Raw genomic sequence first — 17,589 nt, 5'->3', positions numbered from 1 at the left:
CTGTGTGAGAGAGTGTGTATATGTATGTGTGTCTGTGTGTGTGTGACACAGAGAAAGTGTGTGTGTGTGTGTGTGTCTCTGTGTGAAAGAGAGTGTGCACGTGTAGGGTGAAAATGAAGAGACAGCAGTGAAATTTTACATAGGACAGCTGAACCATTCGAGGCGTGTTTGTGTGTCTGTGTGAGAGAGTGTGTATATGTGTGTGGGTGCGTGTGTGTGTGAGATAGAGACAGTGTGAGTGTGTGTCTCTGTGTGAAAGAGAGTGTGCACAGGTAGGGTGAAAATGAAGAGACAGCAGTGAAATTTTACATAGGACAGCTGAACCATTTGAAGCGTGTTTATGTGTCTGTGTGAGAGAGTGTGTATATGTATGTGTGTCTGTGTGTGTATGACACAGAGAAAGTGTGTGTGTGTGTGTGTGTCTCTGTGTGAAAGAGAGTGTGCACGTGTAGGGTGAAAATGAAGAGACAGCAGTGAAATTTTACATAGGACAGCTGAACCATTCGAGGCGTGTTTGTGTGTCTGTGTGAGAGAGTGTGTATATGTGTGTGGGTGCGTGTGTGTGTGAGATAGAGACAGTGTGAGTGTGTGTCTCTGTGTGAAAGAGAGTGTGCACTTGTAGGGTGAAAATGAAGAGACAGCAGTGAAATTTTACATAGGACAGCTGAACCATTCGAGGCGTGTTTGTGTGTCTGTGTGAGAGAGTGTGTATATGTGTGTGTGTCTGTGTGTGTGTGTGTCTCTGTGTGAAAGAGAGTGTGCACGTGTAGGGTGAAAATGAAGAGACAGCAGTGAAATTTTACATAGGACAGCTGAACCATATAAGGCGTGTTTCTGTGTCTGTGTGAGAGAGTGTGTATATCTGTGTGGGTGTGTGTGTGTTTGAGATACAGACAGTGTAAGTGTGTGTGTGCGTCTGTGTGAAAGAGAGTGTGAAAGGGTAGGGTGAAAATGAAGAGACAGCAGTGAAATTTTACATAGGACAGCTGAACCATTCGAGGCGTGTTTGTGTGTCTGTGTGAGAGAGTGTGTATATGTATGTGTGTCTGTGTGTGTGTGACACAGAGAAAGTGTGTGTGTGTGTGTGTGTGTCTCTGTGTGAAAGAGAGTGTGCACGTGTAGGGTGAAAATGAAGAGACAGCAGTGAAATTTTACATAGGACAGCTGAACCATTCGAGACGTGTTTGTGTGTCTGTGTGAGAGAGTGTGTATATGTATGTGTGTCTGTGTGTGTGTGACACAGAGAAAGTGTGTGTGTGTGTCTCTGTGTGAAAGAGAGTGTGCACAGGTAGGGTGAAAATGAAGAGACAGCAGTGAAATTTTACATAGGACAGCTGAACCATTTGAGGCGTGTTTGTGTGTCTGTGTGAGAGAGTGTGTATGTGTGTGTGAGATAGAGACAGTGTAAGTGTGTGTGTGTGCGTCTGTGTGAAAGAGAGTGTGAAAGGGTAGGGTCAAAATGAAGAGACAGCATTATAATTGTACATAGCACAGCACAAACATTTGAGGCAGTTCTTGCCTTATCTCCCCTGCTGGCCCCTCCATACCCAACGATTCGATTCGTTCCTTGTCTTCCATCCCCTCTGTGTCCCATGTGTATGTGTGTGAGAGAGAGAGAGAGAGGTGCTAGCAGTCCCTGTGATAGTGGCAGGTCAGTTGCTCATTATAGCCAGTTAAGAGTGAGAGTGTGTGTGTATGTGCTGGTTTTTTCCTTCCCTCATATGCCCTCCGTGTCCGTTGTTTGTGTGGAGAGCAGAGATCTATATGGTCCTTTTAGCGTTGCTGTTGACGTCGCGTAGCAACTGTGTGCTGCTGGTTTCCATTGTTCCGCGATGTGTCTTATGTCACGTTCTGTCGCTTAGTAACGGGTTCGCAATGCGATTGGTTGAGTGTCATTGGTCCGCCCTCTACGTCATGGCGTTTTACGTGGGGGGCGGGGCCAACACTCATGGGCGAATTCCTGCTTTCACCACCATGCTTTTAGAACGTTGGGACTTGTGGAGGCTTCAGAACGTTGGAGGTGCGTTTTATATAGAGAGATAATTGTTTAAAATATTCTGTTTGAAAAGTGTGTTTGTAAGAGTGTCTGCTAAATAGCTAATTTATTGGTAAAGGAAAATTGAAATCCTTACCAGGGGTTTGATTGTGAAGTATGAAAGATGTGTAAGTTCAATGCCTATGGAGAAAGAGACCCGATGAGGAGCTAAGAAGAAGGAACCAATAGTATCGATTGTACTCACACGATTAATTCATTACATTTGAATTAAAAGTCTGGAGAATTGTTTTATTTTGGAAAACTGCTCAATTGCGTTAGTAAGTTCCCAATCCAATATTCAGGACAAGCCCTTCAGTCTTTTATAATTTCTTTGTTTTTAGTTGTGTGTAACGGGGTCGCTACTTGCAGTGGACTGAAGCACTACATATGTTTGGCATAGGTATGCTCTATTAGCTCAGTTTGTACAATAGAGAGATAAGGTTAGTATGTTTTGATAAATAGGAAATAATTTTTGATATTCGTAATACAGAATAAAAGTGCAATTATAGAATAGTTGTTAGTGTGGTGCATAATGGGAAATGGAAATGGGGCTTGATATACCGCCTTTCTGTGGTATTTTGCAACTACATTTAAAGCGGTTTACATATATACAGGTACTTATTTTGTATCTGGGGCAATGGAGGGTTAAGTGACCTGCCCAGAGTCACGAGGAGCTGCAGTGGGAATTATAATGAATATGCATGAGAGAGATTTGCTTATAATGGAGGTGACAGACGTGCAAATCAGTCTCGTACATATTCAGTAGGGGTATCTTGAAAAGCCAGCTGGCTAGTGGTCCCCCAGGACAGATGTGAAAACCACTGTTCTAGACCCAGGAGGCGGTCGGGACACAGGTCTCCCTGAGCTGCACAGAGAGTCAGCTGGAAGGAGGGTTGTGGCTGGTCCTGGATTACAGAATGTTTATCCCAGTGTACTGTTGGGATCTCCAGTCCATGCTTCCACGATTAAGTCATTGAGGGCGTGGCCAACGGACAATACTCGCCGAGGGTCTCCCCGGGAATGCATCTCTTGTAACTCTGGTCTCCCTTACTGCCCATGGTTCAGTGACAAGGTTATTGACTGGTGCTATTACATTATATTTTATTTATTTATTGCATTTGTATTCCACATCTTCCCACCTCTTTGCAGGCTCAATGTGGCTTACAATACATCATGAATAATGGAAATACATTAGAAAATAGACATTTAGTGTAACAGAAGGATCTTGGGTAACATAATGATAAAACATGATGGTAGTTTGACAAGCAAATATTGGAAGGCAGTTCTGGATATATGTACAGGAGTTCGTATTTGTTAATCTTTGTTTTATGCCTTGTTAAAGAGATGGGTCTTCAGTAGTTTGCGGAAGTTAGTTAGTTCAAAAAACGTTTTAAAGTTGCGCGGCAGCGCGTTCCAGAATTGTGCGCTCAGGTAGGAAAAGGTTGACGCATGCGTTAATTTGTATTTTAGACCTTTACAGTTGGAGAAGTGAAGATTAAGGACTGTGCGGGATGATTTTTTCACATTCCTGGGTGGTAAGTCTATCAGGTCTGACATGTAGTCTGGGGTGTCTCCGTGAATGATGTTGTGAACTTGGGTACATATTTTGAACGTGATGCGTTCTTTGAGTGGGAGCCAGTGTAGCTTTTCTCGCAGTGGTTTAGCACTTTCATATTTAGTTTTACCGAATATGAGTCTAACTGCAGTATTCTGAGCTGTCTGAAGTTTCTTGATTATTTGCTCTTTGCAGCCGGCGTAGAGTGTGTTGCAGTAGTCTAGATGACTGAGTACCATTGATTGTACCAGGTTGCGGAAGACGGTCCTTGATTTTCCTAATGGCCTCTTATTCTAATTTGCAGCTCCAGCTCAGGCTCAGATCATTCATGCAGGACAGGCCTGTGTGGTGAAGGAAGACAACATCAGCGAACGTGTGTACACCATTCGGGAAGGTGACGTCCTGGTTCTGCAGTGCCTGGTTACTGGCCACCCGAGACCACAGGTAATCCTCAGGAAGGGGGACAGCACGCTGCCCCAATTGTGATACCTGTGCATGGATTATAACATCTGATGTGCTGAGTAGCATTTAACACGTACCCTAATAGGGTACTAATAGGGTATTTTTATGAGAGGTCACGCTTCATTTCAGGCTCCACCAGCAGGGGTCACTGCTGCAAAACCATGTGTTAACCACGCCCCCAGTCCCGCCTTTGCTATGCCTCCGACATGCCCCCTTAAACTTTGGCCGCTCCTGCGACGGACTGCAGTTGAGGGCGGCCAAAATCGGCTTTCGATTATGACGATTTGGCCGCACCTGAGAGAAGAGCGCCCATCTCCCGATTTGTGTCGGAAGATGGGCGCCCTTCTCTTTCGAAAATAAGCAGGATAGTATGTATTTCAAAAGGGGGAGTAGGTCATAGGTGTGTCAGAAGCATTCCAAAGAGTTGCCCTCGTAGTTAGAGAATACTGACACTAGGGGCACCAGGATTCACACCTGGTCTGAGCAGGCGTCTGGGTGTGGGAATTGGCGGTAGGCACATTTTTATAAAGAGCACGCCCTTTTTAAAGAATTGCATTTAGTGGCTTTCTTTTCTGGCCCTCATTTTTGAGCACAGTTTGTAGAATCTGGCCCAGTTGTCTGAGGTATAAAGGTACTAAGTTTTACACATGAAAAAGACTCAGATATGGATGAAGCAAAAAAGAAAATGTAACTCTCTTTGGAGCTTCTGAAAAGATTTTGAATGGGAAAGGGGATGGGACTTGATCAGAGCCGCCGAGAGACTGGGCCAGGCCTGGGAGAAGGCCGCCTCCGCCCCCCCCCCAAGGTCGCCGGGCCCCCCCTCCACCCCCGGGCCCTCTGCACTGACCTTAAGCGCCTAACCTTCGAAAGCGCAGCAAGCAGCGGCAGATCACTCCTTCCTTCTGTGTCCCGCCCTCATGGAAGTTACGTCAGGTGACGGCGGGACACGGAAGGAAGGAGTGGTGTGCCGCTGCTTGCTGCGCTTTCGAAGGTGAGGCGCTTAAGTTCAATGCCAGGGAGCGATGGCGGCGCCGGGCCCCCCCCTCCCGAAGACCCGGGCCCGGGGAATTTTGTCCCCCCTGTCCCCCTCTCTCGGCGGCCCTGGACTTGATATACTGCCTTTCTGTGGTTACAATCAAAGCGGTTTACATATTATATACAAGTACTTATTTTGTACTGGGCAATGGAGGGTTAAGTGACTTGCCCAGAGTCGGAGGGAGCTACAGTGGAAAAGAAGATTAGGCCAGTTTTCAAAGGTCTTTGCTCAGGCAACTTAACAGTTAGCTGGGTTAAATTCCCACAGGCTGAAAATTTCCAGTTCCTTAGTACGTATTTCCTAAGCACTTGAAAATGTACCTGTTTGAACAATCATTTGCTGATTAGAGACTTCAAGTTCATACATCTTCCAATAGATGTCAAATTAGAAACTAATTATGAGAAATTTAGGAAGAAATTAAAAGCATGTTTGTTTAATAAATATCTTAATTTTAATGAATAATTCTAGGATAGCTTAAATCTGAAATTGTATTCCTCCTAGTATTGTGTCTGGATAATCTTTTCTAGTCTGCATTGAACCACTTAGGTGGAATCTTGTGGAACAGAAATGTAATTTCAGTTCAGTTCAGTTTTTCAGTTTAGTGCCTGTTTTTTGTATTTTTTTTTTTTTTTTGCATGCTTGTGTAAAATAAGTAATTAAGTTACTACTACTACTACTACTTAACATTTCTAGAGCGCTACTAGGGTTACGCAGCGCTGTACAAATTAACAAATAAGGAGAGTCCCTGCTCAGAAGAGCTTACAATCTAAAGGACGAAATGTCAAGTTGGGGTAGTTAAGATTTCCTGCGAAGAGATGAAGTGATTAGGTGCCAAAGGAGACATTGAAGAGGTGGGCTTTGAGCAATGATTTGAAGATGGGTAGGGAGGGGGCCTGGCGTATGGGCTCAGGGAGTTTGTTCCAAGCATGGGGTGAAGCGAGGCAGAAAGGGCGAAGCCTAGAGTTGGCGGTGGTGGAGAAGGGTACTGAAAGGAGGGATTTATCTAGAGAGCGGAGGTTATGCGTGGGGACATTAGATATAACACCAGTGGCGAACCAAGGGGGGGGGGCGGTAGGGGCGGTCTGCCCCCGGTGCACGCCGCTGGGGGGGTGCCGTGTGCCTGTCCTTCGTTCGTTCCATGCTCCCTCTGCCCTGGAACAGGTTACTTCCTGTTCCGGGGAAGAGGGAACATGGAACGAACGAAGGACAGGCGTGCGCGGCACTCCACCCCAGCGGCGTACACCCGGGGCGGGGTTCTTTCGTGGGGGGGGGTCGCGCTGCACCCGGGGGGCGGGGCGCATGACCAATCCACCCCGGGTGTCAGCCCCCTAGGAACGCCACTGTATAACACATATGGACATGCATATACTCCCACTCCTCAAACATATACATGCACCGATGCCATTCTTCACATATACACGTACACATGTGCACTTTTGCTCCTCAATACATGTATGAACGGGTCTCATTCTTCAGATATACGCATACACACGTATGCATTCTTACACTTCAGACACATGTATGAACAGGCCTCATTCACTCTCGCTCTTCAGACACATGCAAGCACAGAACAGGTCTCGTTCTTCAGATGCACACATACACATGCATGCGCCTCAACCACATGTATGAACGGGTATCATTCTTCAGACATACAAATGCATTCATACTAACTCTTCAGACACATATGCTGCATCATTCTCATGCTTCAGATACACACGTGGACATGCATGTACTCTCACTCTTCAGTCACATGTATGCATTGGTCTCATTCTTTAGAAAAACTCATGCACAGACTTGCACTCTCACTGTTCAGACACATGTATGCACGGGTCTTATTCTTCAGAAATACACATTCATATATGTGCACTCTGACTCTTCAAACATACATATATGGGTCTCATTTGTTAGATATACACATACACATGTGTGTACTCTCACTTTTCAGACACATGTATGCACGGGTCTTATTCTTAACATAGTAACATCCATAGGAAATGACGGCAGATAAAGACCTTACGGTCCATCCAGTCTGCCCAACAAGATAAACTCATTTTACACGGTATGTGATACTTTATATGTATACCCTTCAGAAAAACACATGCACAGACGTGCACTCTCACTGTTCAGACACATGTACTCGTCTCATTCTTCATAGTAATAATACCTAACATTCTATTTGCTTTCTTAGCCACAGCAGCACACTGAGCAGAAGGTTTCAACGTATCATCAACGACGACACCTAGATCCCTTTCTTGGTCCGTGACTCCTAATGTGGAACCTGGCATGACGTAGCTATAATTCGGGTTCCTCTTTCCCACATGCATCACTTTGCACTTGATCACATTAAACGTCATCTGCCATTTAGACGCCGTCTCCCAGTCTCGTAAGGTCCTCTTGTAATATTTCACAATCCTCCTGCGATTTAACGACTTTGAATAACTTTGTGTCATCAGCAAACTTAATTACCTCACTAGTTACTCCCAGTAACTATTAACTCCTCCTTTTTCTAAGGGATTCCCACGTGCCTGTCCCTTGCTTTTTAAAATTCTGTTACAGTCTTTGTCTCCACTACCTTCACTGGGAGGCCATTCCACATGTCCACAAATCCACAGAGTGTTCAATCCTGAATCCTGAGCATATCTGACAGGGCCCCCTAAATTTTGGGGTGTAGTCTGGTGCCTAATTTTCCTCTGTCTTACTTTGCCCTCCTCTTTTAAGAGATGTGTCATAAGGTGCTGTCACCAAAGACTATGTACAGACAGAGAAATAGGACAAATAGGCGGTTAGCTTAGCGGAGTTCAAAAAGGTTTGGACGGCTTTCTAAAGAAAAAGTCCATAGACCGTTATTAAATGAACTTGGGGGAAATCCACTATTTCTGGGATAAGCTGTATAAAATGTTTTGTACTTTTTTTGGATCCTGCCAGGTATTTGTGACCTGAATTGGCCACTGTTGGAAACAGGATGCTGGGCTTGATGGACCTCTGGTCTGTCCCAGTGTGGCAACACTTATGTACTTATGTGCTTGGGATTCTGAATGGAATCTTTCTACTCTTTGGGGTTCCACATGGAATGTTGCTACACTTTGAAATTCTACATGAAATCTTGTTATTCTTTAGAATTCTAGAATCTTGCTGTTCTTTGGGGTTCTACATGGAATGTTGCTACTATTGGGTACTTGTGACCTGGATTGGCCACTGTTGGAAACAGGATGCTGGGCTTGATGGACCTTTGGTCTTTCCCAGTATGGCAATACTTACGTACTTATGTAAAAGGGAAAGGGGGTAAAGGAGGGGGAGGCAGATGTATGGATAAAGAGTGAAGGAGGCAAGATGGGCAGGCAAGACAGGCATGATGAAGATTAAGCAGCGGGGACAGAGACCAGACGAGGAGAGGAAGAGAGGGCCAAGGAAACATCACCAGGACATAGAGCTGCTGTTACCTAACCCTAGGGCAGAAATTTGAGAGGGGGGGCCCTGGCAGACTTACAGCAGGCTTCGGGCCCCCATGGTATGGAAGTCCAAGGCAGTTGCCCAGGTTGCAACCCCTAACCACAGCCCTGTCAGGTCAAGAATGAGCCATGTGGCCTCAGTTTCATCTTAGAGTTAGCTTATGCTTTTTCCTTCAGGCACTAAAGGTGAGTTACATTTTATTTTTGTTACCCTGCGCTTTCCCACTCATGGCAGGTTCAATGCGGCTTACATGGGGCAATGGAGGGTTAAGTGACTTGCCCAGAGTCACAAGGAGCTGCCTGTGCCTGAAGTGGGAATCAAACTCAGTTCCTCAGTTCCCCAGGACCAAAGTCCACCACCCTAACCACTAGGCCACTCCTCCACTGTTGCTACTATTTGAGATTCTACATGGAATGTTGCTATTCCACTAGCAACATTCCATGTAGAAGTCGGCCCTTGCAGATCACCAATGTGGTCGCGCAGGCTTCTGCTTCTGTGAGTCTGATGTCCTGCACGTACAGAAGCCTGCGCAGCCTTCTACATGGAAGGGTCGCTTTACTCATACTACCCCTCTCCTCAAGACCCTTCACTGGCTCCCTATCCGTTTTCGCATCCTGTTCAAACTTCTTCTACTAACCTATAAATGTATTCACTCTGCTGCTCCCCAGTATCTCTCCACACTCGTCCTTCCCTACACCCCTTCCCGTGCACTCCGCTCCATGGATAAATCCTTCTTATCTGTTCCCTTCTCCACTACTGCCAACTCCAGACTTCGCGCCTTCTGTCTCGCTGCACCCTACGCCTGGAATAAACTTCCTGAGCCCCTACGTCTTGCCCCATCCTTGGCCACCTTTAAATCTAGACTGAAAGCCCACCTCTTTAACATTGCTTTTGACTAGTAACCACTTGTAACCACTCGCCTCCACCTACCCTCCTCTCTTCCTTCCCGTTCACATTAATTGATTTGATTTGCTTACTTTATTTATTTTTTGTCTATTAGATTGTAAGCTCTTTGAGCAGGGACTGTCTTTCTTCTATGTTTGTGCAGCGCTGCGTATGCCTTGTAGCGCTATAGAAATGCTAAATAGTAGTAGTAGTAGTAGTAGGAATGTTGCTAGTGGAATAGCAACATTCCATGTAGAATCTCCAATAGTAGCAACATTCCATGTAGAATCTCCAATAGTAGCAACATTCCATGTAGAATCTCAAATAGTAGCAACATTCCATGTAGAATCTCCAATAGTATCTATTTTATTTTTGTTACATTTGTACCCTGCGCTTTCCCACTCATGGCAGGCTCAATGCGGCTTACATGGGGCAAAGGAGGGTTAAGTGACTTGCCCAGAAGTATTGTTACCTTTATCTTAGGAGCATCAGCTCACTAACACATCAGGAGTTGGTGCTGTTGAAGAAAAAAGCGTGCGACATAGTCTGTGCATGCATCAGCTCCTCCCACGAAGCCTCAATCCGCATCCCATACTCGCCAAGCCCACAAACAGATATGGGTGAGAACAATGGCTCCAAGCGAAGCAGAGCAGGAAGTGGGAGGAGCAGAGCAGGAAGTCTGTCCCCCTCACCACTCTACATGTGCCTCTCCTCCCCCCCCCCCCCTCCCGCCCGATATCTGCCTGTCTCTCTGTGAAACCCCTGGTCGGGGCAACATTCTGTACTGGTCAGGTTATAAAGATGTTTCCAATACTAAGGTGAAGGCCGCCTCTTCTATTAGTGGCCTATCCTCAAGCGGCAATCTCTCCAAAGTTATTTCTGAGGGTTGGCTGCGGTGGACAACTTTTACAAAGGCACTGAAAGATGGCTCGCGGTAGTGTAGGCACGGGTTTTGGGTGCGTACCAATCCATTTTTCAGCGAACTGGTAAAAAGCCCTTTTTTTGCTGAAAATGGACGTGCAGCAAAATCGAAATTGCCGTGCGTCTGTTTTGGGTCTGAGACCTTACCGGTAGCCATTGACCTAGTGGTAAAGAATCTGCGTCGAAATTGAAATTACTGCAAGGGCCATGCGGTAACCGGGCGTTAACTCCAATTTGGCGCGCATTGGCCGTGCGTAGGTGCCTTCGCCGCTTAGTAAAAGGGGCCCTTAATTTGTAGAACATCAAATCAGAAACATCCAACCAGAAACTACTACTACTACTACTACTACTATTTAGCATTTCTATAGCGCTACAAGGCATACGCAGCGCTGTACAAACATAGAAGAAAGACAGTCCCTGCTCAAAGAGCTTACAATCTAATAGACAAAAAATAAATAAAGTAAGCAAATCAAATCAATTAATGTGAACGGGAAGGAAGAGAGGAGGGTAGGTGGAGGCGAGTGGTTACAAGTGGTTACGAGTCAAAAGCAATGTTAAAGAGGTGGGCTTTCAGTCTAGATTTAAAGGTGGCCAAGGATGGGGCAAGACGTAGGGGCTCAGGAAGTTTATTCCAGGCGTAGGGTGCAACGAGACAGAAGGCGCGAAGTCTGGAGTTGGCAGTAGTGGAGAAGGGAACAGATAAGAAGGATTTATCCATGGAGCGGAGTGCACGGGAAGGGGTGTAGGGAAGGACGAGTGTGGAGAGATACTGGGGAGCAGCAGAGTGAGTACATTTATAGGTTAGTAGAAGAAGTTTGAACAGGATGCGAAAACGGATAGGGAGCCAGTGAAGGGTCTTGAGGAGAGGGGTAGTATGAGTAAAACGACCCTGGCAGAAGACGAGACGGGCAGCAGAGTTTTGAACCGAATCAACGCGAATGTACCTAAATCTGCACTACCCAAGCTGCAAAGGACTCAAATACAAAGCAAGCTATGCATCCAATTTCTCCTACATAAGCACACAAGTATGGAACGCATTACCAAAAGCCGTGAAAACTACGTTCGACCACCTAAACTTCCGGAAAAAACTAAAAACTAACCTGTTTAAAAAGGCATACCCTACCGATCCAACATAAATGCCTGATCTCTGCAACACAACAAAACTAAAGAACGTAATGGACATAACACAACTCTTCCGTTGTACGATTCCCTAGTGTGGCTGTGTCACAAGAACTTTATCTTACCACAACATCACTTTGTATTTGTTCACACCGGAGTCTGCAAACGCCTCTCCGGTACTATGTAAGCCACGTTGAGCCTATAAATAGGTGGGAAAATGTGGGATACAAATGTAACAAATAAATAACTAAATAAATAAAATTTGAAAGTGTTTCACCACTATTACTAAGATTGCACTAGTTGAAACACACTCGTTTTTTAAGCTATGTGTATTTACCCTTCAAATAATATATCATGTGGCACCTAGCTATAAGCATGATGGATAGGAATGCGTGTCTTGGATCGAGGGAATTTCTAACACTGCATTTACCTGCGTCTGTTCACGCTTTCCAAAATACTAGGACTAGGGGGCATGCGATGAAACTACAGTGTAGTAAATTTAAAACAAATCGGAGAAAATTTTTCTTCACCCAACGTGTAATTAAACTCTGGAATTCGTTGCCGGAGAAAGTGGTGAAGGCGGTTAGCTTAGCAGAGTTTAAAAAGGGGTTGGACGGTTTCCTAAAGGACAAGTCCATAAACCGCTACTAAACGGACTTGGAAAAATCCAAAATTCCAGGAATAACATGTATAGAATGTTTGTACGTTTGGGAAGCTTGCCAGGTGCCCTTGGCCTGGATTGGCCGCTGTCGTGGACAGGATGCTGGGCTCGATGGACCCTTGGTCTTTTCCCAGTATGGCATTACTTATGTACTTATGTACTTATGTAGTTGCAGGAAAATTGTTTATAAGCCTTTGCATTCTTCAGGCTTTGCTTTATCAGGCTTCAAAATGGTGGAATCTGCTACCATTGGAGGTTAGAATTCAAGACAATTACGGTTCATTCTGAAAATTGTTGAAAACATTCTTATTTTGTAAGCTTTTGTTGATAAGTTGAAATGATATTTTGTGCAGTGTTTTTGGATAGGTTTCTTTTTTCCCTGAGTTTTGATTTTTGTATGACACATTGAACTTGACTATCGGGCTCATTTTCAAAAGAGATGGATGTCCAAAAAGTGGCATAAATCGGCATTGTCCACCTCACAGAAACGTCCAAATCGGTAGAATCAAAACCGCATTTTGGACTTCTTTCTCAGAAGTCCGTCAGAAGGATGCCCAAATCTCAAGGGGGGCGTATCCAGAGGTGTGTTTAAGAGGGGACTTGGGCGTTCCTAAGACTTGGACGTCTTTGAGCCATAATGGAACAAAGCAAAAACGTCCAGCACTAAAACTTTGACGTTTTGAGCTGGACCTGTTTTTATTACGAATAAGGCACAAAAAGGTGCCCCAAATGACCAGATGACCACTGGAGGGAATCAGGGATGACCTCCCCTTACTCCCCCAGTGGTCACTAACCCCCTCCCACCCCCAAAACGTGTGTTGAAGAACATTACTTGCCAGCCTCAGATGTCATATTCAGGTCCATGACAGCAGCATGCACATCCATGGAGTAGTTTAGTGGACTTCAGACAGGTGGACCCAGGCCCATACCCCCACTACCTGTTACACTTGTGCAGGAATCTGCGAGCTCTCTGAAACCCACCAGAAACCCACTGTACCCACATATAGGCACCCCCTTCACCCATAAGGGCTATGGTAGTGGTTTACAGTTGGGGGTAGTGGGTTTGGGGGGGGGGGGTTGGGATTAGCACACAAGGTAAGGGAGCTATGTACCTGGGAGCATTTTATGAAGTCCACTGCAGTGCCCCCTAGGGTACCCGATTGCTGTCCTGGCATGGCTCCTCCCACGTCCAAATGGCTTGCATTAGGACGTTTTTGACATGGACGTCTTTGGTTTCGAAAATGACCGAAAATCAAAGACGTCCAAATCGCAAAACATCCAAATCCAAGGACACCCATGGTATTTTCGAACACAAAAGATGGACGGCCATCTTTTTCGAAAATGACCTCCCCGCTTCGGAATTTGGATGACTTTGTAAAACGTCCAAATTCTGACTTGGACGTTTCTTTCGAAAATGCCCCTCTATGTGGCATAGAAATGTCAAATTAATGTGATCTAATGAAAGGTTAAAGAACACTGCAGCCCATACTACTCTTGCTGCCATCTTGCTTTGCCCTCTGCCCTTCTTGGCATCCAGAACAGGTGTAAATTTGTACATCAGCAATTTATTACTCTATTAGGTGCTTATATTGCTTTTATATAGAAAGCTTCTTTTGTGACTTCTCTTCTAGAAGTTTCTGTTTTAAAATGACTCCCTTAGAGACTGGGTGGGTTGTGCAGGAAAGGTAGGAGGGATGTCCCTGCATGCTGCACCAGCCTGTGCTTTTGATCTTTAGGTTAAGGGTGGTGGAGGTTATTTTGAAAGGAGCATGAGGCTGCAGAGTGAAATTTTTTGTTTCATTTGTACCCCGCGCTTTCTCACTCATGGCAGGCTCAATGCGGCTTACATGGGGCAATGGAGGGTTAAGTGACTTGCCCAGAGTCACAAGGAGCTGCCTGTGCCTGAAGTGGGAATCAAACTCAGTTCCTCAGTTCACCAGGACTAAGGTCCACCACCCTAACCACTAGGCCACTCCTCCACTGTTGCTACTATTGGAGATTCTACATGGAATGTTGCTATTCCACTAGCAACATTCCATGTAGAAGTCGGCCCTTGCAGATCACCAATGTGGCCGCGCAGGCTTCTGCTTCTGTGAGTCTGACATCCTGCACGTATGTGGAGGACGTCAGACTCACAGAAACAGAAGCCTGCGCGGCCTTCTACATGGAATGTTGCTAGTGGAATAGCAACATTCCATGTAGAATGTCCAATAGTAGCAACATTCCATGTAGAATCTCCAATAGTATCTATTTTATTTTTGTTACATTTGTACCCCACGCTTTCCCACTCATGGCAGGCTCAATGCGGCTTACATGGGGCAATGGAGGGTTAAGTGACTTGCCCAGAGTCACAAGGAGCTGCCTGTGCCTGAGGTGGGAATCGAACTCAGTTCCCCAGGACCAAAGTCCACCACCCTAACCACTAGGCCACTCCTATTGGTCCAATGGCATGACATAAAAAAGAGAGGTCTGTGACCAGGTGATGAAATAGAAAGCATAAGAATGGAGGGACAGCTGAGGGAGAGGGGAGTGCGTGAAATGCCCAGATAGGGTGGAGATTTGGAATCCAACTAGCAGCTTGTCAGAGAGAGAGAGAGAAAGAGAGAGAGAGAGAGAGAGAGAGAGAGAGGTTAGAGTGATGGCAGAAGATGTTTGACAGAGAAGAGCAGGAGGGGACAGAGGTGAAAAGTGGATGTGTGAATAAACTGCTGAGGAGAGTGATTTTGTTACTGAGAGAGATTGAGATCCAAATTCCAGAGACGATCAGGAGTTTTGACTCTGTGCTTCCTTCCTTTGACATTTAACCAAGTGCATCTTAATTTGTATTCCTTGCAACAGCAAAACAGGGTTTGGGCTGAGCTTAGCAGGAATTACACGATACCTGCCCAGAGCCGACACGCTCTGATGCTCACTGATCCAAGGTATTGCTTTATGACTTTAATAGGGATTTAGAAATGAAACGAAAAGGTCCGCTTTAATCCGTAATCTTCTAGTGATCTACACCGTCCAGAATTACCAGCTCGATGGCAGGCCTGAGCTCCTTGAATTCAGGTTGGAAGGAGCAGCAGAAGACAGGCCACAGCTCACAGCCGGTTCTTGTGATGGCTCAGATTGGCTTTGTGTCTTGCACTGTGTGATAAAGCTGTGCCTTAACCTATGTCTTGCTTCTGTAATAATCAATTTGTTGTGGTTGGCACAGGCCTCGCTCAGTCGCTTGTGCCTCTGGTTTTATTTTCAAACTAGTAAAAAAGCCCCGTTTCTGATGCAAATGAAACGGGGGCTAGCAAGGTTTTCTTCTGTGTGCATGTGGGAGTGTGTGTGTCCCTGCCCTCTGCCCTCTCTCCCTTCCCCTGTGCTGTCTGTCCTCTCTGTCCCCTCCCCCCTCGGAGTCGAGTCCTTCAGTGTTAAGTTTCCTGCTGTTTGTTTGTGTTACAGAGATAGTGAGGGCTTCTGCCCTCTCTCCCCTCCCCCCTCTGAGTCCTTCACTGTTACAGAGAGAGCGATTTGATTTCGTGCTTTGCTGTGTTTTCCTTCACTGTTTGTGTTACAGAGAGAGCGAGGGCGGGGCAGACACTCATGGGAAAACCGGATATCTCTCCCCCTTCACACTTCCGGCTGGAGGCTTCATTTAGAACGTTGGTGGTGCCTTTTATATATAGAGAAGAGGATGACATTCATAGAGAGACAAAGAAGGTGATCAGGAGAGAGGATATGCAAATAAATTCATCAGGGAAACCAATCAGGCAGCTTTATGCCAGATTCATAAGAATAACAAAACAAAAACTTTCTCTCCCTTTCTGCCTAGCTCTGATAGTAGTGAGCAAAGGCTTTTCAAACTCTTTCTTGTCCTTTACTCTGCTAACTCTAGCTGTAACGTTCTAACATTGGCTTACGTACTGTGGTTTATTTTCCATTGCTAGTCCTAGGTTAAAAATGCAGCTCTAGTCTTACAACTTGCTGTATTTGCTTTTACATTGCAGAGATTGCAAGTCACTTAACCCTCCATTGCCCCATGTAAGCCGCATTGAGCCTGCCATGAGTGGGAAAGCGCAGGGTACAAATGTAACAAAAATAAAATAGATACTGTTGGAGATTCTACATGGAATGTTGCTACTATTGGACATTCTACATGGAATGTTGCTACTATTGAGATTCTGTTGCTAATATTGGAGATTCTACATGGAATGTTGCTACTATTGAGATTCTGTTGCTACTATTGGAGATTCTACATGGAATGTTGCTATTCCACTAGCAACATTCCATGTAGAAGGCTGCGCAGGCTTCTGTTTCTGTGAGTCTAACATCCTGCATGTATGTGCAGGACGTCAGACTCGCAGAATCAGAAGCCTGCGCAGACACATTGGTGATCTGCAAGGGCCGACTTCTACATGGAATGTTGCTACTATTGGAGATTCTACATGGAATGTTGCTACTATTGGAGATTCTATATGGAATGTTGCTATTCAACTAGCAACATTCCATGTAGAAGGCTGCGCAGGCTTCTGTTTCTGTGAGTCTGACGTCCTGCACGTACGTGCAGGACGTCAGACTCACAGAAGCAGAAGGCTGCGCGGCCACATTGGTGATCTGCAAGGGCCGACTTCTATATGGAATGTTGGTAGTGGAATAGCAACATTCCATGTAGAATCCCAAATAGTAGCAACAGTGGAGGAGTGGCCTAGTGGTTAGGGTGGTGGACTTTGGTCCTGGGGAACTGAGGAAATGAGTTCGATTCCCACTTCAGACACAGGCAGTTCCTTGTGACTCTGGGCAAGTCACTTAACCCTCCATTGCCCCATGTAAGCTGCATTGAGCCAGCCAAGAGTGGGAAAGTGCGGGGTACAAATGTTACAAAAAAAAAAAAATTATTGGGAATACTTAGATTTACAGGAGAAAAGTTAGCTTCTAGCTGAATTTGACTGTTATATCAAACTGAATTTGATTATTTTAGTAAACTGTGTCGTTACTTGCCCCAGAACGTTTTTGATAGAGGACTTGGCTGACTCACTGGGACTTAGCGTTCCACCCACCCTCCCCCAGGGTTTTCTACTCATATGTAGACAACCCAAAAGTCATTAACATTACTCCTCAGTCATACACAGGCGATCTTACAGACTATTAACCGTATCATAGTACACCTGTTCATACCCATTCCAACCAATCAAGATGACTTTTATTGCGTGTAATAATTGTGGTGCTTTAGTTCCAAGGCACACCATCTGGAGTCTTAAAGCTTGTCCTATCTGTCTTCAACTTGCTAGTATAAAACACAGGAGCTCGGCAAAATAAAGCAGGAATTGGATGCAATTAAAGCAGCTTCTATCACTGCACAGAATCATACCAATTTCTCACCACTGCCTCAAAGAATAAAACCACCTAAGAATAGATGGATCAAGTAGTCTCAGGTAGCCTATAACATGTGGCACAGAAGCATCCACCCTCACAGTTGTTGCCCCTACAGAATT

At 45.4% G+C, this 17,589-nt stretch overlaps 1 protein-coding gene across 1 annotated transcript in view; it reads left to right on the top strand.

Moving 5' to 3' along the window:
* The window catches only part of LOC115467377 (MAM domain-containing glycosylphosphatidylinositol anchor protein 1-like), a gene marked incomplete in the record, with an annotated part of 483,050 nt that overhangs the window by 135,575 nt on the left and 329,886 nt on the right, over nucleotides 1-17,589 (top strand). Inside the window, 1 exon segment of the mRNA XM_030199249.1 lies at nucleotides 3,895-4,034. Within this exon segment, the coding sequence (XP_030055109.1) occupies nucleotides 3,895-4,034 (140 nt within the window).

The sequence above is a fragment of the Microcaecilia unicolor genome, chromosome 3 (assembly GCF_901765095.1).
Source record: "Microcaecilia unicolor chromosome 3, aMicUni1.1, whole genome shotgun sequence".
Classification (NCBI taxonomy): Eukaryota; Metazoa; Chordata; class Amphibia; order Gymnophiona; family Siphonopidae; genus Microcaecilia; species Microcaecilia unicolor.
The sequence above is the reverse complement of the archived record's forward strand: the minus strand, read 5'-3'. Positions and strand labels throughout refer to the sequence as shown.